Consider the following 23,521-nt stretch of genomic DNA (forward strand, 5'->3'; position numbering starts at 1 on the left):
CTCTATAACAGCAAGTGTATTCAATTTGGTATGAGGACTTGTGTTTAATCTTTGAAGCTTCATTTTCACCTTTCTTGAGCAGAATTTGAGATTGATGCCCCAAACTTGAACAGTTCAATTATAAAGGTTATGTTATTCCATCTTTCTATGGTATGGCATATGGTTCTAAAATCACGGTTGCGATCGTAATGTTTGTCGTGCACACAAATTGTGTTGCTACTCCTTGGGATTTGTTACATCATTTTAATCTTGTGGCATAAAATGCTTATAAACATGGAAGTTGGCGATTTTACAGCACCAATTTCGATTTTGTGACAGTGTTAAAAGAACTTAGAGTATGTTTGGATGTGGAAATTTAAAATTTTGAGAAATTTTAAATTTTAAGAGTTTCAAATACTTCAATTGAAATTCTTTTTTTATTTTTAAAATTTTGTGTTTGGATAAAAAAAATTAAAATTATGAAGATGAAAAAAATGAATGAAAATAAAGAGAAGATATGATTGATGTACTAGTTATACGTGTTCTCCTGGGTGTTTCTTGAAGAAGAGAATTTCAATTTCTCACCTTTTAGAAGGAAATTGAAATTCCAGATTTTTAGTTGTTTAAAATTCTGTTTTAAAATTTCAAAATTTTAAATTCTTTCTAAATTACAAAAATTCAAATTCTCTAATAAATTACTTTTCTTAGTTAAAATTTTCTATCCAAAAGTAGTGTGAGAGTCAATGAACTTACATGGGACACATGCCCGAGTGTTTGATGCAAAGACTAAAATGATTAATTAAAACCATACAATATGCGACTTATTTCTGCAAGCATTTGGTTCTTTAACATCGTGTATCCATTTTATGCATCAAGATTCAAGATTAAAACAATGCGACAAGTCCTGTAGTCGCAAGGAGTGCCAACACAATTCGTTACTTGCAAACTATCTCATCTAGTCATCTTGTCCAAGAAGTGCGTCGCCTAAACTCTGCAACTTAATTTGATACTCTCCAATCAAGGGTAAGAACCCACACAATAAAAGGAGGAAGGTGTTATTGTGTGGATGAGAAAAAAAGAAGGAAACAAAAAGGGGAGAAGAAAAAGTGGAGAAAGAAGAAAGGAAAAATGTGTTTGATAGAGTCTAAAACATAAAATATAAGGATTAAAATGAGTAGTTTTTATGTTTAAGGAATAAAATATAAAGAGATCAAAAGGTAAAAAATAATGTAAGTATATAGACTTAAAACTTAAAGTGCAACACACCTTAACATCACGTCAGCCACTATTAAAGACGTTATGTATTTTTTTAACAGAAACAATGAATGCATGTATATGATGAGGCCATTCACTCCTCTCGCTGATCGTGATACTGGTGGATCCTGCTGTAGTCGTTGATGGGAAAAGTACTCCAATCAGCTCTGTACCATTATAGGATTATAGGAGTAATTCAACTTAATTTTTTTTACAATGTCATAATTGTTGTGAAAGATTTATTAATTTTAATTTTGTTGATGATTGATATTTATTGAAAATCTAAATAAGGATTGATACAAGATAATTAAAATTTAAATTAATCAGATATATCAGTAATAAAATGTCTAACATATAGCTCCATTATTTAATGTAAAAAAATCTAAAAAATTGCTTTAATCTCACTAGTTTTTGGATTAACACTGATTCAGATGAGAATCTTTATTGAGATCTCTTGTATGATATATTTAGGAGTAACAATCAAACTATTATGAGATTATGAGTACATTTAATATTTTTGTAAGCTATAGAATTAGATAAAAAATATATTTGAATTATAAAGAAAATAGAAATAAGCAATATGATGAAAATAAACATAATAAATTTCGATAGATATGACATATGGTCTTTAATTGAGTAAAAAAGAAAAAGAGAAATTCCAGCAAAAATAAATTGAGATTGGAAGATTCTCCTTTGAACTCCATATTTTTCTTTCCGTTTCCGTCTTCTCCTTCCACGAGGAACACATACACCGTTTCTCCCTCAGATCTAAAATCACACCCACTCTCTTTTTTCCCTTCACACGGAACCGCGACGATGTCGAGCGACAGCGACGAAGACGAGCTCCTCCAGATGGCGCTGAAGGAGCAAGCGCAGCGAGATGTCAACTACGGCGGCAAATCCTCCTCCAATTCCCGAAAGCCGGTGGCAAACTACGTCCAGCCGCTGAAGAAACCCGCTCCTCCGCCGAAACAGTCGCAGGGCAAAGGCAGAGTCGCCGACGACGACGACGATTCCGAAATCGAGATGCTCAGCATCTCTAGCGGCGACGAGGACAACGTCCAAGATCCGGTTGCCGCCTCCAGGACCAAAGCTGCCGCAGCCGGAAGACCGGTGCGCGAAGACGATCGCACCTGGGACGGCGAGGAGCCTAGTCGCTGGAAGCACGTTGACGAGGCTGAGGTACGCGATAATCGCATGTGTCAGTGCTTTGCATTTTAGACGCACCGAATCAATTTTCAATTTTATGCTATTGAATAGTTAGTATTCTTATTTCTCTCCGACCTAAACCCTATGATTTCGATAGGATGTAATGCTATGTTCTGGATTTATTAATTAATCTTCACGAATGTACGAGGAGAATCTTAGGAATCTGAGATGGTAGTAGAGAAGGCTGATACGGAAACATGTCTCAAAGAAGAAGATCCATAGACCATAGAAAACTCTGAAATTGATTGATTGAATGATATGAGACGCAAATACAAAGAACCTGTCATACATTTGTAGCAAGAGAAGTTACTGAGCTATGCATGCAATAGTCAGAGAAAACTAATAGATTCAGCAGCGGAAACAGAGAACCCTACTCATAGGCAATATAAATGCTAATTTATCCTTACTCTTGGACTGGTTCAGTAACCAAAACAGGGCCGGCTCTGAGATTTTTGGTGCCCTGGGCGAACTGAAAAAATTATACCCTCGAAATCATTTAAATTTTATCCTTTTTCATTTTTTGTTTTACTCATTGTTTCCCAATTGGAGGAAATCTATTGAAAATTATTTTATTTTTATAATAACCTTTATATAATTTTAAAATTATATAAATTTTTCTTTTAATTTAATATCCCTCTAAACATGGTGCCTGGGCGGTCGCCCACCTAGACCGCCTTCAGCACAACATGATTATTTCAAAAACAAAGTTGAGGAACAGTTTGTGAAGTATTGTAGTTTCACTTTTGATTGTTTTATCACTTTCCTTGTGTTTTTGCAACATGCGTGTTCCAATATTAGATCCGGATGTATATTGTAATTGTATACTTGAAACGGGGGAACTAATGTCTTTGTTAATTCCCTTCTTTTAAGGGGTTCTTTAATGACTATCGTGTTCCATTGCATTTTGGTTTGCTCTCTTTCAGCCATTCAAATATAACGTAATAACATCGTAGATCCTATTATTGATGTCCACATTGTAACTAGGTTGAAATACCTGCCTTAAATTGAATGAGTTCTTGGAGGGCTGTGTGCGCTGTTAAGTTAAAAGAGATTAGATTTGTAGGCATCTTATGTTTTATGGGCTACATTTGGCTTGTCATCTCTGTTTTTTGTTCCTTTCTTTTTGTGTTGTTTATAGTTTTTTTTATTATTGTAAATATACTATGGACTTTTTTGGAATATGCTATTCATCATAAGCTGGGAAGTTTGGAATTTTGATGTTTTGTTGATGTTCTATGAAATTAAATGAAATCCTGTTTATTATATGAAGTACTTATGAAATTCTGTTTAATTTAATGTAGTTGGGCTTCTTTGACAGCTTGCTCGTAGGGTTCGTGAAATGAGGGAAACAAGATCAGCACCTGCACCTCAAAAATTTGTGGCTTCAAAATTTGAAAAAGAAGGTTCTGCAGTGGGTAGAAAGGGGCTTACCTACCTACAGTCATTCCCTCGTGGCATGGAATGTGTTGATCCACTGGGGTTGGGGTAAAGTTCATTTTGATGGTTATCTTACATTGCTTTTGCACTGTTTCCCTCTGTTATGTTAGTCTTTGGCTCTATTGCTGGTGTTATTTCCATGTTTCTTCAGTTCTGAGGGATTAATCCTTGACATTTACTGGTATTGGCATTTGGCAGGATCATAGACAACAGAACGCTAAGGTTGATCACTGAGTCTGCACATAGTTCTCCCAAGACTGACAAGGATATTCAGGATGGCAACTTACGTGGTAATTATTTTTATTTGATAGATGTTATGTACAAAAATTACTTTACTAAAGTCAATCTTTATAGTTCTCTTTTTGTTTTTTTTTTGCAAATAATGTCTTCTTGTAACAAGATTTGATTAAGAGAAAAGAAATACCCAGGAAGCACTCTTACTATCAAGTTAATAATGTTACAAGATGTTCTATGTGTGATTGTCTCTCTCTCTCTCCCTCCTGTTTCTGGTTTAATAATGTGTAATCATTTGGCATGTCTGAAGGAATGGAATGAGGATTGCATTCATTTTTGGAGGGAATGACCATTCCCTCTTTCTGTGAAGTTTCTAAAAAGAACATTCGTTTTCCCATTCCTACTATCTGACTCTTGAATTCTCCCTTTCCATTTAAAGTTCAGAAGCAAGTTTTGAAACAGAATTTTATGCTATCATCTCTAAACTTTCTGTTGCTTGTCTCACTTGTGTCAGTTTGTCATGATGTGGATGCTATTTCTTCTATATCAAAAACAAAAAAATGTGGATGCTAATCTCCATGAAAATAATAGCGAAATTGTAATTGCACACAAGTATTACCATACCAAATAATGGTTATAAGAGTGTGGCTATAAATGGACATGTTATCAATTGAGTTCTACTTTACAAATGTAGCGAAATTATAATTACACACAAGTATGACCATACCAAATATTGTTTAGATTGATTGGAAAATTTGTAACAGATTTCTTCTTCTTAACTCTCCTTTTGGCTTTCATTCACATGCTTCTTCTTTAAGTGTTCATGAGGCTGACAGCATTTTTTATTCCCTTATACAGAAAAATTGCTGTATTTTTCGGAGAACTTCGATGCAAAGATGTTCTTATCACGGATACACAGTAATACCAGTGCTGCCGATCTGGAGGCTGGTGCACTTGCTTTGAAAACTGATTTCAAAAGTCGTACTGAGCAGAGAAAGCAGTTGGTTAAGGACAACTTTGATTGCTTTGTCTCTTGCAAAACAACAATTGATGGTATGGACTTTATTTTTGCACGATATTCAAAACCCTAGTTAACCATACAAAAGTAATCTTTTAGTCTTGGGTGACTGGTATTCCTATCATGCTCAAGCTCTTACTCTTTCTTTCTCATTGGTTGTCCAAGCATTTTGGTAAAAAAATAAAGTTTAAGCGTGTCAATTCCCAAGAATTTCTTTTATTTTGATGTGAAAAATTTCTTTTTTAATTTCCAGATATTGAGTCAAAGTTAAGACAAATTGAGGATGACCCTGAAGGGTCTGGGACTTCCCATTTGTTTAATATTATTCAGGATGTTAGTTTGCAGGCTAATCGTGCCTTGAAGCCTTTATTTGAGAGACAGGTGGGCTGGTGGCTGAAGTCTTTATTCTAGATTTTGTTGTGGCTGCTATTCTAGATTTCAAAATAATTTTATTCACGACTTCTATGAATTGTGTAGGCTCAAGCAGAAAAAATTAGGACTGTCCAAGGTATGCTACAGAGGTTTCGAACACTTTTCAACCTACCAAGTACTATCCGAGGCAGCATTAGCAAGGGTGAATATGATTTGGCAGTCAGGGAGTACAAGAAGGCCAAATCGATTGTTCTGCCCTCCCATGTATAAAACTTTTATATTGATTTAGATTTTTCTTTAGGTGCCCCTTGTTTGATTGGTAAACAAGTTTAATTTCGAGGTTTCTTGAAATTCTAGTATACATGCTCATGAATTTTGGTCTCAAGTACATCCGTCCTTGTACTAATATAAGAATAAGAATTGCATCCATTCAAGCATTTACTGATTTAGGGGCATAACATGTTTGTGAATTTTCTGGTTACTCTAACCATCAGCTTTATCATGCTCTTTTACTTACTGAACTTGACTATTCTTATGGTCTCAATTCAGATTCAGGTAGGTATCCTAAAACGTGTTCTTGAAGAGGTTGAGAAAGTGATGAATGACTTCAAGACTATGCTTTTCAAGTCTATGGAAGATCCACAAATAGATCCAACAAACGTAAGTTTTTAATTTCTTCAATTTACCTGCTATGTTGGAATGAAATTAATTGCAAAGAAGCATTGGGCTGTAAACAAGGTTGCATTTCAGTATGCAGTATCTTTGTGCTGACTCGTGGAGTTGTGGTGTTATGATTGCTCTGCATCTTGCTTAGCAGTTACTGATACATAATATTGCATGAGTTAGTAGTGTTTTAAGCCAATTTAGAATGAAATTTCATTAATTTTTTGATGTTGGGAAAAACTCAAGTTCTACATTGGCTAGAGATAGTGCCAAGATAGAGTATATAAGTGGATGACAACCCTCACCCTATGAGCTAACTTTTGGAGTTAAGTTAGGTCCAAACCCACATTCTAAGAGATTAAGAAAAAAGGCACAAATAAGGAGATTTGATGTTTGCTTGCAGAATGCATATTGATGTAGGCTTGAAGGCTGAAGCCTTGCCATTTGATCTCCTTCGTTCTATTTTAACATGGTATTTTAATGTTTATTGAAGCACATCATCTTGGGCATGCCACTGGTAGTGGGCTAGTGACAAGGCCTTTGGGTAGTTTGCAGGAGATACCAGGTTCAAACATTTGTGCAACCATGTTAAGAAATTGCATTTCATATGGACTAACACTGGTATAGTTTATTGGATTGACTTTTCAAAAAAACCATATCAATGCTGCAACATGATTAAATTAAATAAAAACATATTGCTTATGTGATAGACCAGTGAGGCTACTTATTCTTTAAGTTGCTCTTTGTTGTTCCTGCCCATGGCTTTCAATCTATGAAGCTTGGACACCTTTCCTGTTTTTTTTTTTTCTTTTTAATAAAAAATCACATCTTTAAGTTAATATTTTTTTTAATTAGTATAAAAAGTTTTTTCCACTATGTTTATTTCTCTCCACACTTTTTCATTCATCCAAATAAGTAATGGGATTTTTTTTTTACTTCGTCTTTATTTCTATATCTATCCAATCAATACCTTTTTTCTACTCTGTTTTCCTTCTATTTACATCCTTTCAATTTCTCTCTCATATTTCTTTTCTCCCAATTTCACTCATCTAAACAAATCATAAGTGCTTACATTATAAAATAATGTCTCTTAATATTCTTGTGAGGCTCATCATTATAGATTTAAGATGAATATACAAGAACATACTGATATTTTTTCATTGGATTAAAAGCGAATATGAAAATATTGATTATTAATTTAGATCTGTAATCTCTTGCCATGTTGTGTACATCTATTTTTATTTGAGTTTTTCACATTGGTCGTGTTTGGTGTCTGTTGTAGACCTGCTTCACAGTTTCAAAGTAGTTGCCATCTCCAGGTTCTAAAGAAACTTTTGATAGCCTTGCTGCATTCTTTGTTTTCTTACTTCCTGTGTGTTTTTACTTTTACGCTTTTGAAGATACCTTGGCCTCTGGAACTGCAAAAAAACTCATCAAAATAAGTCACATAGGTCTATCAACAGGTCATGTCCACAAAATGAAGACCTCAAAAAGTGCTAATGTAAAGGACTTTCCTGTTCTGTACTTGTTGAAGAATACTTTAAGCTGTTATATGGGTTCTTGTCAATATTTTATGTGACATTGTGGTGTTCTAAATCACATAGAAGAGAAAACAGTTATGAGCATTGTAATCCTTATAATTTTGTTGTTTGCATGGACACTAGTAAAACCTACCTATACTGACAGCATCATGGACTGGTGATATTTATTATGTTAATAATATGGTGATTAAGTTAGAGATGGATTGCAGCGATCTTGTTTCTCTGGTTGCTAGGGTGATTATAACACTTGCTTGTTCTTCATGTAGCTTGAGAATACTGTGAGGTTACTGTTGGATTTGGAGCCGGAGTCAGATCCAGTGTGGCATTATTTGAATATTCAGGTACAAAAATTCCTGTTCATGCTAGTATGTTTGAAATATTTGCCATTTAGTTCATATTTACTGCTGAAGTTGTTTTGACTATATAGTGAACAATATTGAGGAGTAAGGATAAAATGTCAATTGCTAGAATGTTGCTGTTGGTAGTCGTAGACCTGTTATTTATGATGACCAAGTTTCATGTTGATTTGTACCTACTTGCCCCCAAGTTTTTTTACACTTTTAATTTTTCACCCTTCAAGCTTTGATTGTTTTTAGAACTTGCCATTTTCACTTCCATTGGGATGGCCAAATTGTTGAGTCCATTTGGTTTGTTTCCTTCACAGAATCAGAGAATTTGTGGTCTGCTTGAGAAGTGTACTTTAGACCATGAGGCCAGAATGGAAAATTTGCATAATGAGTTGCGCGAAAGGGCTCTTTCTGATGCCAGATGGAGGCAGATTCAAGAAGATATGAATGAATCTGTAGGTGTAAAGTTTATGGTCATGTAATGTCATTAAGCTAGGTTAAAATTTTGGTGCAAGTTTTTTTAATAGTATTTTTGTAACTATTGTCAGTCAGATATCAACAACTCTCCTATTGGTAATACCTATCCTGCGGTCCAGTCTCATCCATCAGATCTAACTGGTGAAGAGGTTGATGGTTTAAGAGGAAGGTATATCCACAGATTAACTGCTGTAATCATCCATTATATACCAGCCTTCTGGAAGGTTGCACTCTCTGTTTTCAGTGGAAAATTTGCCAAGGTATTATTATTTTTTTTGCTTTTACTAAGGTATTATTATTTGGTGTGTGTATATATATATATATATGTGTGTGTGTGTGTGTGTGTGTGTGTGTGTGTGTGCTTGAATTATTTATAATTTTTTTTTCATTCTGAGTTACTGAATATCTGAAATCTTTTCTTTTTTCTCTGTTTCTTCTTTCAAGTTTTTAATTTCTCTTCTTCGGTAATCTAGATTCCATAAGATACTTCTGGAAATGCAGTTATGGTCTTGTTTTTTGTATTTTACCATTCTATATATTTTATGTTAGTGTTGTTTATTTTCTTAAACTTCAAACATAATTACATGTGCTATATATTTGTGGTGCCCTTTTTTGTTTTTCCAGTCTTCCCAAGTTCCCACTGATTCAAATTCCAACAGTTCTGCAAATAAAATTGAAGAAAAAGCTGGAGATGGGAAATACTCAAGCCATTCTCTTGATGAAGTTGCTGCAATGATATGCAGCACAATATCACTGTATGGAGTCAAGGTAATTATTGTGTTCACATGACCCTTTCTCCTATGTAAATATATATTTTCTGACTTTGCAATCTCTTTATAATATGTACGGAAAATTAATTTTCTGATTTTTTCTCTTAAGTGCTATATATTATTTTCAATCGCCTTTTATTTTTTACTTTTATACTTATTTAGTTTGGTCTCTGATTTGACATCATGTGAATTTGGAGATTTGGGTTAGAAATGTTTTTGCAATTTTCATGGTTAGATCTTAATAGGTCCATAATGAAGGTATATAGGACAGGGAAAAGAGGGGGTGGGGGAATAGAAGATGAAAGGACAAATGGGCCTCAGAAACAAGGCCTGCTTGTGTATGAGAGCAGAAAGAATCAAGTGCTACAAGTTGCACTAGCTGAAGTGGAAAGGAAGATAGGTGGGCATAATGGAATGGACAGCTTGCAAGGAGAGCAGAGAGGAAGATAAGAGAATCATGCCGAATGATAGAAGAGAGTGGGGAGGGGGAGAAACCGAAAAGGGGCTGGGTCATTCTTGAAGGAAGGTTATTGTAGCCAGGCTGAGAAGAAGTTCTTCCTCAGGAAGGGGGTGTCTGGGTTTGTTTTTCCTATTTACCATTCAGCAAGGGAGCTCTGCTCCATTCATAGGTTTTCTTTTCTTAAAATTCTCCTCAATTCTACATTGTAATAGACGACTTTTTCTGTTTTGAGCTATATTTCAATATAAATACTATTTTATTCATATTCAAATTCTGGTGCCTACCAGATTTATCTGTTCTTCTGTCCAGCTATAGATGTGAACAAAGAGTGCATTTTTTTCCCACATAAAATAGAATGTTGAGAGCCTCTTACCAGAGGTATGTCAGAAGTGCCTTTGTCTTATGGTCTGGATAACACTTTCTTTGACCCTCTCTGTCATTCTTGTGCTATTAGGCTATAACAAAGTTTTCAGTTATTGCTATCAGTCTTGATTGTCCTGGAGTCATATATATGTTTTAACATTTTATTTTTCAAGATCTGGCTTGTATCCCCCACCCACCCTTCTCTCTGGAGTCCTACTTTTCATATCTGGAAGCCTTTTTTTTTATATATATAAACATAAAATAATGGGGCTACCTGCATGTAAAAAATTAATCTAGTATTTAGAGAAGTGTATATTGCACATGGTTGATTTGACAAGTGTGCGTCATGGTTTTCTCTTTTTCCTATTGGTTTTGCATGCCCCCTGATAGCCAGCCTCCCATTGGTGCAGGTTACTAGCATTTTTCATGATCTAGAGGAATCAAATGTCCTCCAATTCTACATGAGTGAGGCCATAGAAGATATATCTAAAGCATGTGCAACTTTGGAATTGAAGGAAGCTGCTCCTCCGATTGCTGGTATCAGTTCTTCAAATATAAAAGTTATTGTCATATATTAAGTTTCTCTGAGTGCATGTCTTTCTCTTTGTTCCAGTTGCATCTATCCGAACTCTGCAATCAGAGATTATAAAGATTTACATACTGAGGCTTTGCTCTTGGATGCGGGCATCGGTTGAAGAGGTTTCAAAGGATGTGACATGGGTTATTGTTTCAATTCTTGAAAGGAACAAATCCCCATATGCAATCTCATTCTTGCCTTTAACATTCCGTTCAGTTGTAGCCTCAGCAATGGATCAAATCAATTCGTAAGTCTAAATAATTTGCATCAAAACTTGTGTTTAATTTTTAAAAACTCATTTCTTGAGTCTTATTTGGGGGCATACTTGAAATTTTCCTCATAGTTTATCATCTTATTTTTATTTTTTTAGTTCTCTATCTTTGTAGTGAAGTTTAGTGTTTCTGTATATGTCATGAACCTACAAGGAAAAATTTCAAGATCTTAATTTGGATGAGAATTCCTGTCCCCTGATTTACAATTGTCTGGGTTCTTTCTGAAATTTGGGGTTAATATTTCAATGATCTCTTCAGGATGCTTCGGTCCTTAAGGAATGAGGCAACAAAGTCAGAGGATATGTTTATGCAACTTCAAGAAATTCAAGAATCTGTCAGACTTGCATTTTTAAATTGCTTCCTGGATTTTGCTGGTATGTTGGATTTTGTTTATCTTATACCTAATAGCATGCTTTTCCAGAAAAAAGAAATTAAAGAAAATAAAAGATAGTGAAAGGACATAATGGTGTCACCGTGTAAAGCACATAAAGTTTCAGTTATAAATCAGCTTTTGTTTAATTGGTAGGTAGTTTAGAGCGTATTGGATTTGAACTTGGCCAACATAGATCAGACGAAGAGGGCTCCCAGTTACCAAATGGATATACACATGAATTGGAAAATGCACCTTCTGGTCTTCGTGGAGGTGTTATTGATCCCCATCAACAGTTATTGATTGTTCTAAGCAATATTGGATATTGCAAAAATGAACTTTCTTGTGAGTTGTATGACAAATATAGACACATCTGGCAGCATTCCAGGTACTTTGTCGTTGTTGTTCCCTGAGTTTATAAAAAGTTCTGGTAAAATTTTGTGGAGTTCATCAGGAATGCATGCTATTAAAGTTGAGTGAGATTTTCTTAAGCTGCAACTTGTTACCTTACCCTGCTAAAAAATTATCATCTGGTTTTTGACTTCACATCAGAATTGTCTTAGGTTTTTCTTAATCAGTTATTCCTGTCTTTTGATGTCTACACAATAATTTGTTTGTCATGATTCATTCAATAGGGTGGTATGTATATATTTCAATTTGTTTTTAAGATCAAGAGTCAATTTGGTTAGCAATAAATTTCAACTAATCAAATTATTCTATTGTAATGATCCTGTAGGTCTCTGTGACTGACTAGTTACTTATAATTTTCTATGAAAATATTTTATCCTACAGACTTTGTATTTACTTGAGCATTCTGGTTCTTGGTTTGCCTTTAATTCAGGGGGAAGGATGAAGGGAACAGTGATTTAGAATATCTTGTGAATAGTTTCTCAGCGCTTGAAGCGAAGGTCCTTGAACAATATACTTTTGCAAAGGTAATGAGAAAAATATTGTTCCTGTCCTTCAAGAAAATAACTGGGTGGGAAGCAGATGAATATAGAGGCTGTAATCAGAGTTGTAACTTATAAGGGCATCTAATTATGTTTTGGTTTGTGAATTGTGAATACCATTATACTTGTTAATTTTTCTAAAAATAAACTTTTCTTGATTATCTGAATCACCTGAAATAATTTACACTTTTCATGATTGGTTTTTGGAAAAATCATCATTTAGAATAATAGATTGTCCTTTGTTTCTCAAATGTCAAAGTATAGTCATATTATCATACACTATAAATTATAAGGTTTTGTGTATTGATGGCTAGTAATCAGATGCTCGTCTTTCCTCCAAGTCTACCAGCCTGTACTTCATGCAGCCTAAGTTTCAGCGGTTGACTATGAATAATGAAAGAAAATAAATGAAGAAATTAGTATATGCTCTTAAGTTATACAAAGTTCTAAATATCAGGTCAGCTAATAGCAGATGTTCAATGATTAGTTTCCAACAAAAAAATCTTAATGTATATGTTGAGCTGAGTTAGATGTGCTGGAACATTGAATGTTAAAATTACTATAAAACATTTGAATTTAGATTCCAGGTTGAAAAAGACTGGGTATTCTAAATCAGGAAAGACGGTAGTAAGTAGTAATACTGGGCCATACTCTTGTTGGAAAAAATTGCACTGTGTATACCTGCTTTCACTATTCAATACCATGACAATTTATCATTTTCTCATCAGGCAAACTTGATCAGATCTGCTGCCATGAATTATCTGCTGCATTCTGGCATTCAGTGGGGAGCAGCACCTGCAGTTAAAGTGAGGAGCCAGTGACAATAATGTTTATTGTAAATATGACAGTTCTTGTATTTGTTTGTTTTCCTTCAAAATGAGTTTTACTTTTTTCTTTTGGAAAATAATGTTTTGATGTGATGTTCCATCTTATGTTGGTTTCTTCCAGGGTGTTCGGGATGCAGCAGTAGAGTTGCTGCACACATTGGTAGCTGTGCATGCAGAGGTAAATATTGCATGTCATTTGGGATTATGAATCCTACATTTGCTTCCTTTTTTGCTAAATAGACTACTTTAATAACACACCATGTGCTGAGCACCACCAAGGCCATGAAAATACTGACATTTTCGATTAAATCTTGAGATAAAAAATTTCCTATCCACCAAGATATCAAACGTGTAGAATCAGATAACAGCCATATTATGTTTATTACACTGGACCAAACCAGTTAAAGGAAATGCTCCTCCCTGAGTTTCACTCGAATTACACAACCCATTTTCAGTTATTGCTGGACAATGTACATCAGGACTAAGTCTTGAAGGACTTAATGAGGAAGGATATTTTCTATAATTCATAGGTGTTCAGAAATATTTTGAAGAAGGAATATTTTGTGTTCAGAAAGTTAATTCTATGGTCATTTGACTTGCGTATTCTTTTTGTTGACCTTGTGCTAATGGTATTATTATACTTTGCTAAACTTTCGGGGTAAGCTCAGTTTAGACTTTAGAGGCCATACTTCTATATATAATTCATAGGTGTGAATAAAGAACCTGAACCTGATGCATAGAGCATTTTAGTCAAAGCAGTCCCCGCTTTAGAAACTTCTTAAACTTCTCATTTTTGTTTACAGTTTAAACAATATCTGATCAGCACTATACAAATAATTGTTTCATCATATTTTGTCATAGGTTTTTGCTGGTGCTAAGCCTCTCTTGGATAAAACGCTTGGCATTCTTGTGGAAGGCTTGATTGACACATTTATCAGCATTTTTCATGAAAATGAAGCTACAGATCTTAGTGCACTTGATACAAATGGATTCTGTCAGCTCATGCTTGAGGTAAGTCTTAGTACTGCGGCATATTAAGCCCTTGATGATAGTAGATATGGCACATTAAGCCCCCGCTGAAGCTTGGCATGCCTTGATTTAGGAGTAACCTTCCCCAGCTCCCCCTAGATTTGGGTGTATTTGGAAAAGAAAAAAAGATATATAGTGTAGAAAACACCTTTAGTACCCTGGGATCTGGTGAACATTAAGGAACTGACAAAATATATATTCTTTATGCCATTATTTTTCTATAATATGATAAAAACACAATATGCTTCTATCTTCTATGTTTCATGTCCTTTACCTGTAGTATATATTTTATACATGATGACCAAGAGCCTAATTTTTTTAACTTAGATTGTTGATTAATCGACTTGTATCTTTGCAGCTTGAGTACTTCGAGACCATATTAAATCCATATTTTACTTCTGATGCAAGAGATTCCTTGAAGTCTTTGCAAGGATTACTTTTGGAAAAAGCCACGGAGAGTGTGACTGATGCTGTTGACAATCCAGGACACAATCGTCGGCCAACTCGTGGTAGTGAAGATGCACTTGCAGATGATAAGCAACAAGGAACAACTGTGTCACCTGATGAGCTCATTGTAAGCAAATAGTTAATGTAGTTTGTTACTCATTTCGCATGTGGTATGTCTAAATGCTGAGGGATGCCGAATAAATTGGTGATTATTTTGGTTCCTTAGTTTGTGCTGGATGTGACATACTATAGACTTGTTTTGCTATATGAGAACGGGGTTTATTTTGATGTGGGTTTTCTATGTTGTGAAATGGGTTCTGATACCAATCATTGTCTGTTGAATCCTGTTGTTAAATTTACTATCTAAAGCTGTATTTTGGGTATTTCAGTCTCTTGCACAGCAGTACAGCTCCGAGTTCCTTCAATCAGAGCTTGAGAGGACACGCATTAACACAGCATGCTTTGCGGAATCTTTTCCTTTGGACTCTGTGCCAGAACCAGCCAAATCTGCCTACTCTCCCTTCAGGAACTCAATGGATTCTCCTAGCAGAAACCACAGAGGTACCTACAATACCGGAGCCTCAAGCTTCTCTCGGCATAGACATTGATGGTTATAAATTAGCTCCCTTATTCTTTTAGTTTGTTTGCCTATTGTATTTATTGTAGTATATTTTTGGTTTAGTAGTTAATGAAAATTTGCATTCTTTGCACTGTTATCTCTTTGTAAAGGTGGATGACAATTACCACATATAATGAGTTTTGGAACATATGTCCCCATTCATGTATGCCAACCTTAAGTGCAGTGAGTTTTGTCATTTGAGTTTTAAATTCGAGTTATTTTGTTAGCTGAATTGTTGGAGCCTTTGGATGTGCATGCATTACAGTGAATCAAGGATATGAAGTGAGAAATGAATGTAGCTTATCCATCATCTTTGCAAAGCCTTGCATTAACAAACCAAAAAGAATGGTGCCCTTTTATTTGATCGATCAAATCTATAGTTATGTTGTGAAATCTTAATTTATACATCTGGTTCAGAGTCTTCGATCCACATATAATTTTCCGTTCTAGTAGCATAAAACTACTCTATCACTTGATAATATTTTCCCGTAAATTTATAATTATGTAGGTTTAGAATTGTTTTTTTCTTCTGAAATCATGAATTATTACATAACTCTTGGATTCTTGTAAAAAAAAGGTTTAAATATGTTTTTGGTTCTTGATATATAACCGTTTTTTATATTTAGTTTCTAATAAATTTTTCCTTTGAATCGGGTTCATAATATTTTAAAACTTTTGTCAAGTCCTTGTCATTAGTCGAAATATGTTATCTACTCATGTGACTGTTAACTGGTCACACAGTCATATCATGTGTGGTGTTATATCCAAATAAACGTACATGTAAGTTGATGATGTGTTTGTTGATGTCACATTATATGTTAATTAGATTATAATTATCTTAAAATGAAACAAAAAGAATAATAGGGTTCCAAGAATTTTTTTTTCAATGATGACAAGGCTAAGAGTCTTCGACAGAGAAAAAACAGAAGTCGCCGATTGTGTAGGACTCGTTGGCGATGGTGATGAGGTAAGCAAAACAAACTTCAATGACCAAAACTCCGAAGAGGAGAAACCGTATTAGAAGGTTATGGAGAGAACTGGGCTTGCCTGAGGTGGGTTCCATGGTAAAATTGTACACTTTCCTCTCCTTTTTTTCACAGAAAAATAACTAAAAATGAAATTTTTTTAAAAAATAATGAATAAAGGAAAAGAATTGAAGTTGGATTCTGGATTTTCTTTTTTTTTATCATCGGAAGCAAAATCTTGTTGAAGTGTGGTTGGCACCGACTAGGGGTTTTGGTTGGGTGGCGGAGATTAGGAAATAGAGAGGGAGCAAGGGGCAAATCGGGAAAACATAATTTGTGAATGAGAAATTGAGTATGTAGTGTTTTTGTTAAAGTCGTAGGAGGATTACTCCAATCCATGTTCATCACCGACATTGGTACCCTCCTCCATGTTTGATTTGCCGCAATCCAAGACTCACTGGCCATGTCGGGTGCATCGTCGCGTGCGAAGAGGCAAAACTTTGATCACAACACAATGAAACTCAGATCTTAATTCGTGTGGTTCTCAGTTTTAAAACGTTTTTGTGGTGGTGGTGGTTCATCATGTGTGAAGAGGCAAAACTTCAATAGTGACAGGAATAATATGAGTCGTTTTTTACTTAAAAATTTTTTTATGTAAAGTTTTACTTTGATAAAGATTATATATGATATCACACGTGACATGCTTGTGTAATCGGTTAACCGTTATGTAAATAGATAAAAAAATTTCAATGGATAACAACAATTTCATACAAAATTTTTTAAATATTAAGGATTGAATTCGAAAGAAAAATTTATTAAAGATTAAATGATAAAAATGGGTATATATCAAGGACAAAAACATATTAGAGAAAAAAAAATCTTGATTCGAAGATGATGCTTGACTAGGTTATTATTATTATTATTATTATTATTATTATTATTATTATTATTATTATTATTATTATTATTATTGGATGATTGTTTTTTATATTCATATTTCTGTATGAGCATTCTCGCGATTGTAAGTTTATTCGATTCAAATTTTTCTTGATGTTCGGGATTGAGAGTACGAATGTCAAGTTCTTTTTCTTGTCTGGATGCTCAAAATCCTTGAAATTCATTACTTTAAAAAAAAGGCTAGCGATGCACTTTTTTCCTAATATATTCGACTAACTGAAATTTATTGAAACTTATAAATTCTAGCTAATGGTTTGATAATTTTGCAGTTTTTCTTAAGAAAATATGTTATGAACACTTTTGTCTTTATATTATAGCTTCTTTAAAAGTCTTCACAATAATTTATTTAGGAAGGTTTGGAGGTTATATAATAATAATTTCCTATTATTGTCACTCATTTAAAAGAACTCTCAATCGAGAGGTTTAGGGGAACTTCTCATTTCTTTTCCTAAATCACCCATTAAAACGTTTTTTGCTTTGGTCACAAACGCATGGTATATTCGAGAGGTGGAGGGAGAAAACGGAAACAGAAGAAAACATGATGGAAAAATGAAGGGAAGAGAATGTGATCTACTGATCTTTACGGTTACTCTGATGAAAAATTTTAAGCAACGAGTTTTCATCCACGTTCGTATATGATCAAATATAATAAGAAAAATCGAAGAGAGTATAATGTGGTGTAAAAGTATTAATTAAACACGTTTTTAGGATTCTGTAGCAATTTGGTGATAAGAAGGAAGTTGAGATATAGGAGTCATGAGTTGTTAAAGTTTCCTAACATAATCATGCAACACGTACGGTGCGCTTTGGGTGTTTTCCCTTTTGACACGAATAAACGTCATGTTCATTGAACAAAACGTGAATCAAAGGTCCCAAAAGCAAGGCTACCTACCACTCTTTCCCGGCAAAAACAGCTTATCCCATTAAGCACTTGCTATGTCTTCATCTGCATGAACAATGCCCTCTTATTGTCGACAAAGTTTTCAACAATATTATCAACTCCACTTTAAAAAGTTCTTACCATTCATTCACACACACACAAACCTAGTATAAAAGAGAATAGAGAAAAAGTTCAAGACAGAGAAAAGATGAAAAGAAGAATCAGGGATTGTCACCAAAGACGATTGACAAGAGGTGTGATAGTTATTAAAAGCATATATACACACACCTTAATTAGGTCAACACAAAAGGGAGGGGGGTTAGTCCTTAATTTAAATACACAAAATCGTATAAACGGCAATGATGTAGCGGATTTTCATTATATCAGAATAATGTAGAACACATACTCTATGATTCGTTTGTTTAAACTTAAAAAAAAATGATTTGACGATGTTTTCTTATATCAAAAGATGATATTCTTTGTATGAAAAAATAGTAAAATATTCTTTTGAGAATTTTGTTTTTAAATTAAATAATTATTGTAATTTGTTTTAAATTAAAAAGCATCTTTTCTTTTTTAAAATTCATAAATAAGCAAGACTTCAATATTTGGATTCTAGTTAGCTCTTCCAAACTTTAACATGTCAATATCATGTCATGAAATAGCAGTAAAAAAATTTGTTATGAAAGAAAATAAAATTATCAAAATAGAACTTGCCATTATTAGTGAATGTTAAGCAAATAACGGGAAGTTCTATTTTAATTATTTATTGTCTTTCTTTCTTATGACATGGCCAAATTAATGAGAATCTAAATTTTCATTAAAGTTACATTTCAGATAATTATAAAGTTATAGCTTAATTAAAGCAATTGAAAATATGCATAAACACTCGAGTTAAAATATTCTTTCATCCAAGATTATCATGTGATGGTATTGTTATATATATATATTATCTAAATCTATACTACTTGGATAAGTGAATCAATAGATGATGATCTATCTATCTAATTCTCAGTTGTTTATTTAATGTAAAATCTCTTAAAAAGATTTATTAAACAAGAAGACAAATATCTTAAAGATTTGATTTGTCATCCTTATGATGGCCACAATGACGGTGATAATTGTGACGACGGAGGTGGTGGTAGTTGATAACGGTGATGATGACAACGACAATCATGGTAGTGACTACAACGGTAGTCATAGTGGTGATAGTGACGATGACAAAGATCATGGACGTGGTGGTGGTTGATGTTGGTGGCGATGATAGTGGCTACAATGATGGTGATGGTGGTGGTAGCGACAATCATGACAATGATGCTTAGTTGAGATATTTTAGGGAGTGATAATTGAGATCTTTATAGATTTGTTTGTTGGTGTTATTGTTTGGTTAATTTTTGGAGATTTGATGATATATTAAATTTTTATTTAAAATTTTAAATATTTGAATCTCGTTTATTATTTCAAATTAAAATTAATTCAAATTAAAATTCAATATAATAATTAAATCTCTAAAAGATTCATAAAATACATTATACAGTATCTCAATTATTCTTAACTCATCACCATCACCATGAGCACCACCATCGTCATTGTTGTGATGGTGGTGACAACGAAGATGATGACGGTCATGGTTTAAGATAATGTGGTGACCGTAACAATCATGATAGTGGTTGCAACGGTGACCATGATGGTGACAATGATAACGATAACGATAAAGGTCATGACAGTAGATGTAATGACAGTAGTCATAATAACGTTGATGATGGTGACGGTGCTAGCGATCGTCATGGTGATGGCAAGGATAGTCATGATAATAATGGGATAACTAAAATATTTTAGAAAATGATAATAGAAATATTTATAGATTTATTTATTGTTTGCTTAATCTTCATCTAAGTTGTTATTAGTTGTTTTCATGTTCTCACACATAGTGTTGCCACAAGAGTCATACAATCCCAAAAAATAGAAAAGTTCAACTAATGTTGAAAATAATTTACACGAAAAACCTTCTATTGTTCAAAATGAAGAATGGGTTTCTTGATACCCATGACTCTTGGGTTTTATAGTAGTTTCCTCTATTTTTTTTTTTTGTTTCTGGTACCGAGCTTCCTCTATCACACAAAATATATTTATATCAAGATACGAGGTACTATGAGTGTGACTTGTTGGCACACTTTATCAGTGTAAATGATGACAATGTATGGAACTATATCATCAAATCCCTGATAGCTGTGATATATATCAAGTGGTACTGTTTCTTTCTCTAGTTATTTATTTGTTTTAAATGCAATCATATATGAGATCGTGTGTCGTGATAGCAGTGATGGGCATAATTCTTATAAAACATGAAATTTAATGGGAGTCTTTTAGAAAGCTATCGCGTGGATGGACGCAAGTAGGAGCAGTGACAAATTTATAGAGCAATTTAAAAGGAGAAAACGTGACACAGTATATTCAATGTGTATTGAGGAATTATGAGGCAGCATTTTAGTTGTGTTGAGGACACGTTATATTCTAAGTACATGCAATAGTAATAGTTGGTAAAAAGATGATGCCGACACAATACTAAAAACATACATATTTTCTATTAAGAACAAAAGAACTACATAAATTATGTTTAAAAAAAGAAGAAGTAGAAGAACTACATAGGCAGTACAACTCTTTTGTTCAACGCTTTATTTAAAGTTAACAAGAAAAACATCACGTAAAAATTTACGCAATACCTACTTATGGAGCACAACAATGAAAAAATATCTTATTGATTAATATAATTTTTCAAACACTTGTATAGTTTAGTGAAATAATTTAAATTTTTATATTTTTATTTAATGCAAAATCCGATACAAATAACTTTTCTTTATTTGAAACTTGTATAATGCTAATTTGTATCACGTACAATATTAAGTTTATAATTTACATTTTTTTATATTATTATGATTATGGAAAATGTTAGACATACACTCCATTTTAGAGGTGGAGAAAGAGAGATAGAGAGAAAGAAAAAATGATAGATATGATATGTGAAGTGATAAAAAAGATAAAGAGATAGAGAATAAAGTGATAAAAGCCAGTTGTAAGAGATTAAGATGAATGAGTAACATTATTCTATAGTTACATGTATTATATATATATATTTATTGTAATTTGTAACTATTATTTTTACTTTTATAAATGGGAAGACCGGAAATAAGGGAAGCTTGATAAAACAAATAATTTACATGTTTATTTTTTATTAAGTAAAATAATTTCACGAAAATAAAAAAAGAATAAGATGAGTAATTATTTTAAAGTTACTCTAACTAAGAGTAATTTGATCCTCCTCTTTTAAAAATATAGATGCACTAATTAGCTAGAAAAAGAACTTTACCGTTACAGTAATTTTATGTAATTCATAAGTATCCAAATATTGAGATACTATTTGTCTTTAAAAAAGTACTTGTAGATATTTATAATTAGATAAGATTAATGGATTAATGTTTTTATTGATTTACATTGCGCAGTACGCACGCCTGATGTAGTATGTAAATTTATCATTAGTTTTCTAGTCAATCTAGATTTTAAAAAAAATATTAATTCAATACTCAACAAATTTATTATACATATGAGTTTGTAACTAAATAACCATGTAATGTTATAAATTACTCTTACATCTCTTGTGTTAACATCGTTAATTCAATACTCAACAAATTTATAGTAAATTATACTTACATTTCTTATGTTAACATCGTTAACTAATGCCAATTGAAATATATGAGTAGATAAAATTATCCTAACATCTTCATTACACTTGCACCCCTTATGTTTTTCTTAAATTGCATCTGATACTCCTCCTTTTTTTTTAATTACTTTTATCCCCTTCCGTAAACGTCGTTAATTAATTGGCGTCAATTGAAATATGTGAACTGACGAAATTATCCTAACATCTTTGTTAAATACTCAATAACAAATTAACAATTGACCCTATGAATGGATTTTTCTTAAGATAATAACAATTTTTTTTAATATTTGACTATTACTTCATTATTGTTAACACTTGAAGAATATGCAGTTCTTGATTGAGACATTATATCAAACACCTAGCCATAAAAAATAAATATTTCAAAGAAAGGAGTTAAAAACACAAATGCAGGAGAAAACACTAAAATTTGAAACAAAGGATCATATTCAATTAATGACATTGTTGGGAATACGTCCAACAAAAACGCAACAACCAAATGATCCAACATGCACCAAAAAATTGAACTAAAAAGAAGAAGAAGAAGGAAGAGTGTTAACACATGCTTACCAACAATGTGGGTTCATCCAACAAAAAGTTGGATTCATGTCCAATTAGAGAAAAAAAAAGGAAGAGTGTAAAAATATTTTAAGATTGAAAATAATACTATGTCTTTTATGGAATTAAGAGGAAGATGAGAATATTTTAGACATAAATTTTTATTAAAAATTATGTGACTAACATGTACTTATTTTTTGTTAAATTATTAAATGATGTTTAAGAGAGATATAGTCCGAGTGTAATGTGAATTAAACAATTAAAGGATTTTTTATAAGATAAAAAATATTAAATGCAATTTAAAAAAAAAACACAAGAAATACTAATATAATTTACTCTTTTATTTATTCTTAGTTTCAAGATTCATCGCATAATGTGTTAGTGTCAGTGGCACTGGACCAAATGCCCTCCCTTTGATTGGTATGCGTGTGTAAATCTCCTTTACTATAAAATTACTTCATAAATAAGTTTAATCGAATTAACTAAAAAAACCCTGTAGTTATCCATTCTTGAGCACTTTTAACTCACTAAGGGACTTAATTGGTCTAAGATTTTAATATTTTAAACTATAAGTTCAACGTATCTATTATAATAATCCATTTCATTAAAAGTATGACTGGGCTTCATACAAAATTATCTTTTTATATAAAAAAGCAACACACTTACTACCATAAAAAAAAAAGTTGCATTTTTTCTTTAAAAAAACGAAATTATAACCTGTTCAAAGAAAATTGTCAATGGCTGGTGATAATGTACCTAACTATATTGAAAAACTCAAATGATTGGTGGATGGCCATAAGAATTGAGTTTTTTCAGTGGGTTGTGTGGTCCAATGAGAAGCTCACATCGTATCACACAGAAAACAAAACCAAGTGGAGGGAACAGAGTTTGTGCTGTGCATCAACCTATTACTATAAAAAAATAGAATACAAAAAATGAAAAAGAACCGAGTGGGCAGCACGTGCCATTTGACACGTGCCGATTCTGTTTCAATGAAAGTCTTTTTCTAACTCTATCTATGATTGGGTCCTCATTCTGACTCATTGAACTTGATCCGTCACAGCCCAATGCAGCAACGAGAAGAAGCGAAATGGATGGTAACGTGTCATGCGACAGTAGGTTACATTAGCAAAACAGTGTTGTGGAGAAAAAGCAGAAAGAAAAAAGGTAAATACTTTGGGGGGAAAACAAATCCTTTAAAATAAATTCCTTAATAAAATATATGTGATTT

The 23,521-nt window shown here is 33.1% G+C and overlaps 1 protein-coding gene across 3 annotated transcripts; it reads left to right on the forward strand.

The window, feature by feature from the left end:
- The first annotated feature begins 1,821 nt into the window (after positions 1-1,821).
- LOC100790723 (exocyst complex component SEC5A) lies at positions 1,822-15,424 on the forward strand. Of its 3 annotated transcripts, none has more exons than XM_006589397.4 (21): positions 1,822-2,415; positions 3,761-3,927; positions 4,078-4,169; positions 4,972-5,166; positions 5,385-5,512; positions 5,609-5,767; positions 6,053-6,163; positions 7,974-8,048; positions 8,372-8,509; positions 8,603-8,791; positions 9,156-9,299; positions 10,535-10,661; positions 10,738-10,948; positions 11,232-11,347; positions 11,500-11,731; positions 12,185-12,278; positions 13,022-13,099; positions 13,242-13,298; positions 13,982-14,131; positions 14,508-14,723; positions 14,986-15,424. In XM_006589397.4, exons 1-21 carry the CDS (start codon positions 2,050-2,052, stop codon positions 15,202-15,204), a joined length of 3,264 nt encoding a protein of 1,087 aa, XP_006589460.1. In that variant the 5' UTR covers positions 1,822-2,049; the 3' UTR covers positions 15,205-15,424. The 3 variants fall into 3 exon arrangements, with proteins under 3 accessions (XP_006589460.1, XP_040861823.1, XP_006589461.1); XM_006589398.4 differs by having other exon boundaries at positions 2,276-2,415; positions 3,744-3,927; XM_041005889.1 differs by lacking the exons at positions 13,982-14,131; positions 14,508-14,723; positions 14,986-15,424 and having other exon boundaries at positions 13,022-13,128; positions 13,242-13,293.
- The last annotated feature ends 8,097 nt before the right edge of the window (positions 15,425-23,521 follow it).

Source organism: Glycine max, chromosome 10 (assembly GCF_000004515.6).
Source record: "Glycine max cultivar Williams 82 chromosome 10, Glycine_max_v4.0, whole genome shotgun sequence".
Lineage (NCBI taxonomy): Eukaryota > Viridiplantae > Streptophyta > Magnoliopsida > Fabales > Fabaceae > Glycine > Glycine max.

Excerpts from the sequence above, each read along its gene's own strand:
- LOC100790723 (XM_006589397.4), top strand. The coding sequence starts at position 2,050 with ATGTCGAGCGACAGCGACGAAGACGAGCTCCTCCAGATGGCGCTGAAG. Across the intron at positions 4,170-4,971 it reads TCAGGATGGCAACTTACGTG|AAAAATTGCTGTATTTTTCG; the intron begins GTAATTATTTTT and ends TCCCTTATACAG. Across the intron at positions 5,513-5,608 it reads AGCCTTTATTTGAGAGACAG|GCTCAAGCAGAAAAAATTAG; the intron begins GTGGGCTGGTGG and ends TGAATTGTGTAG.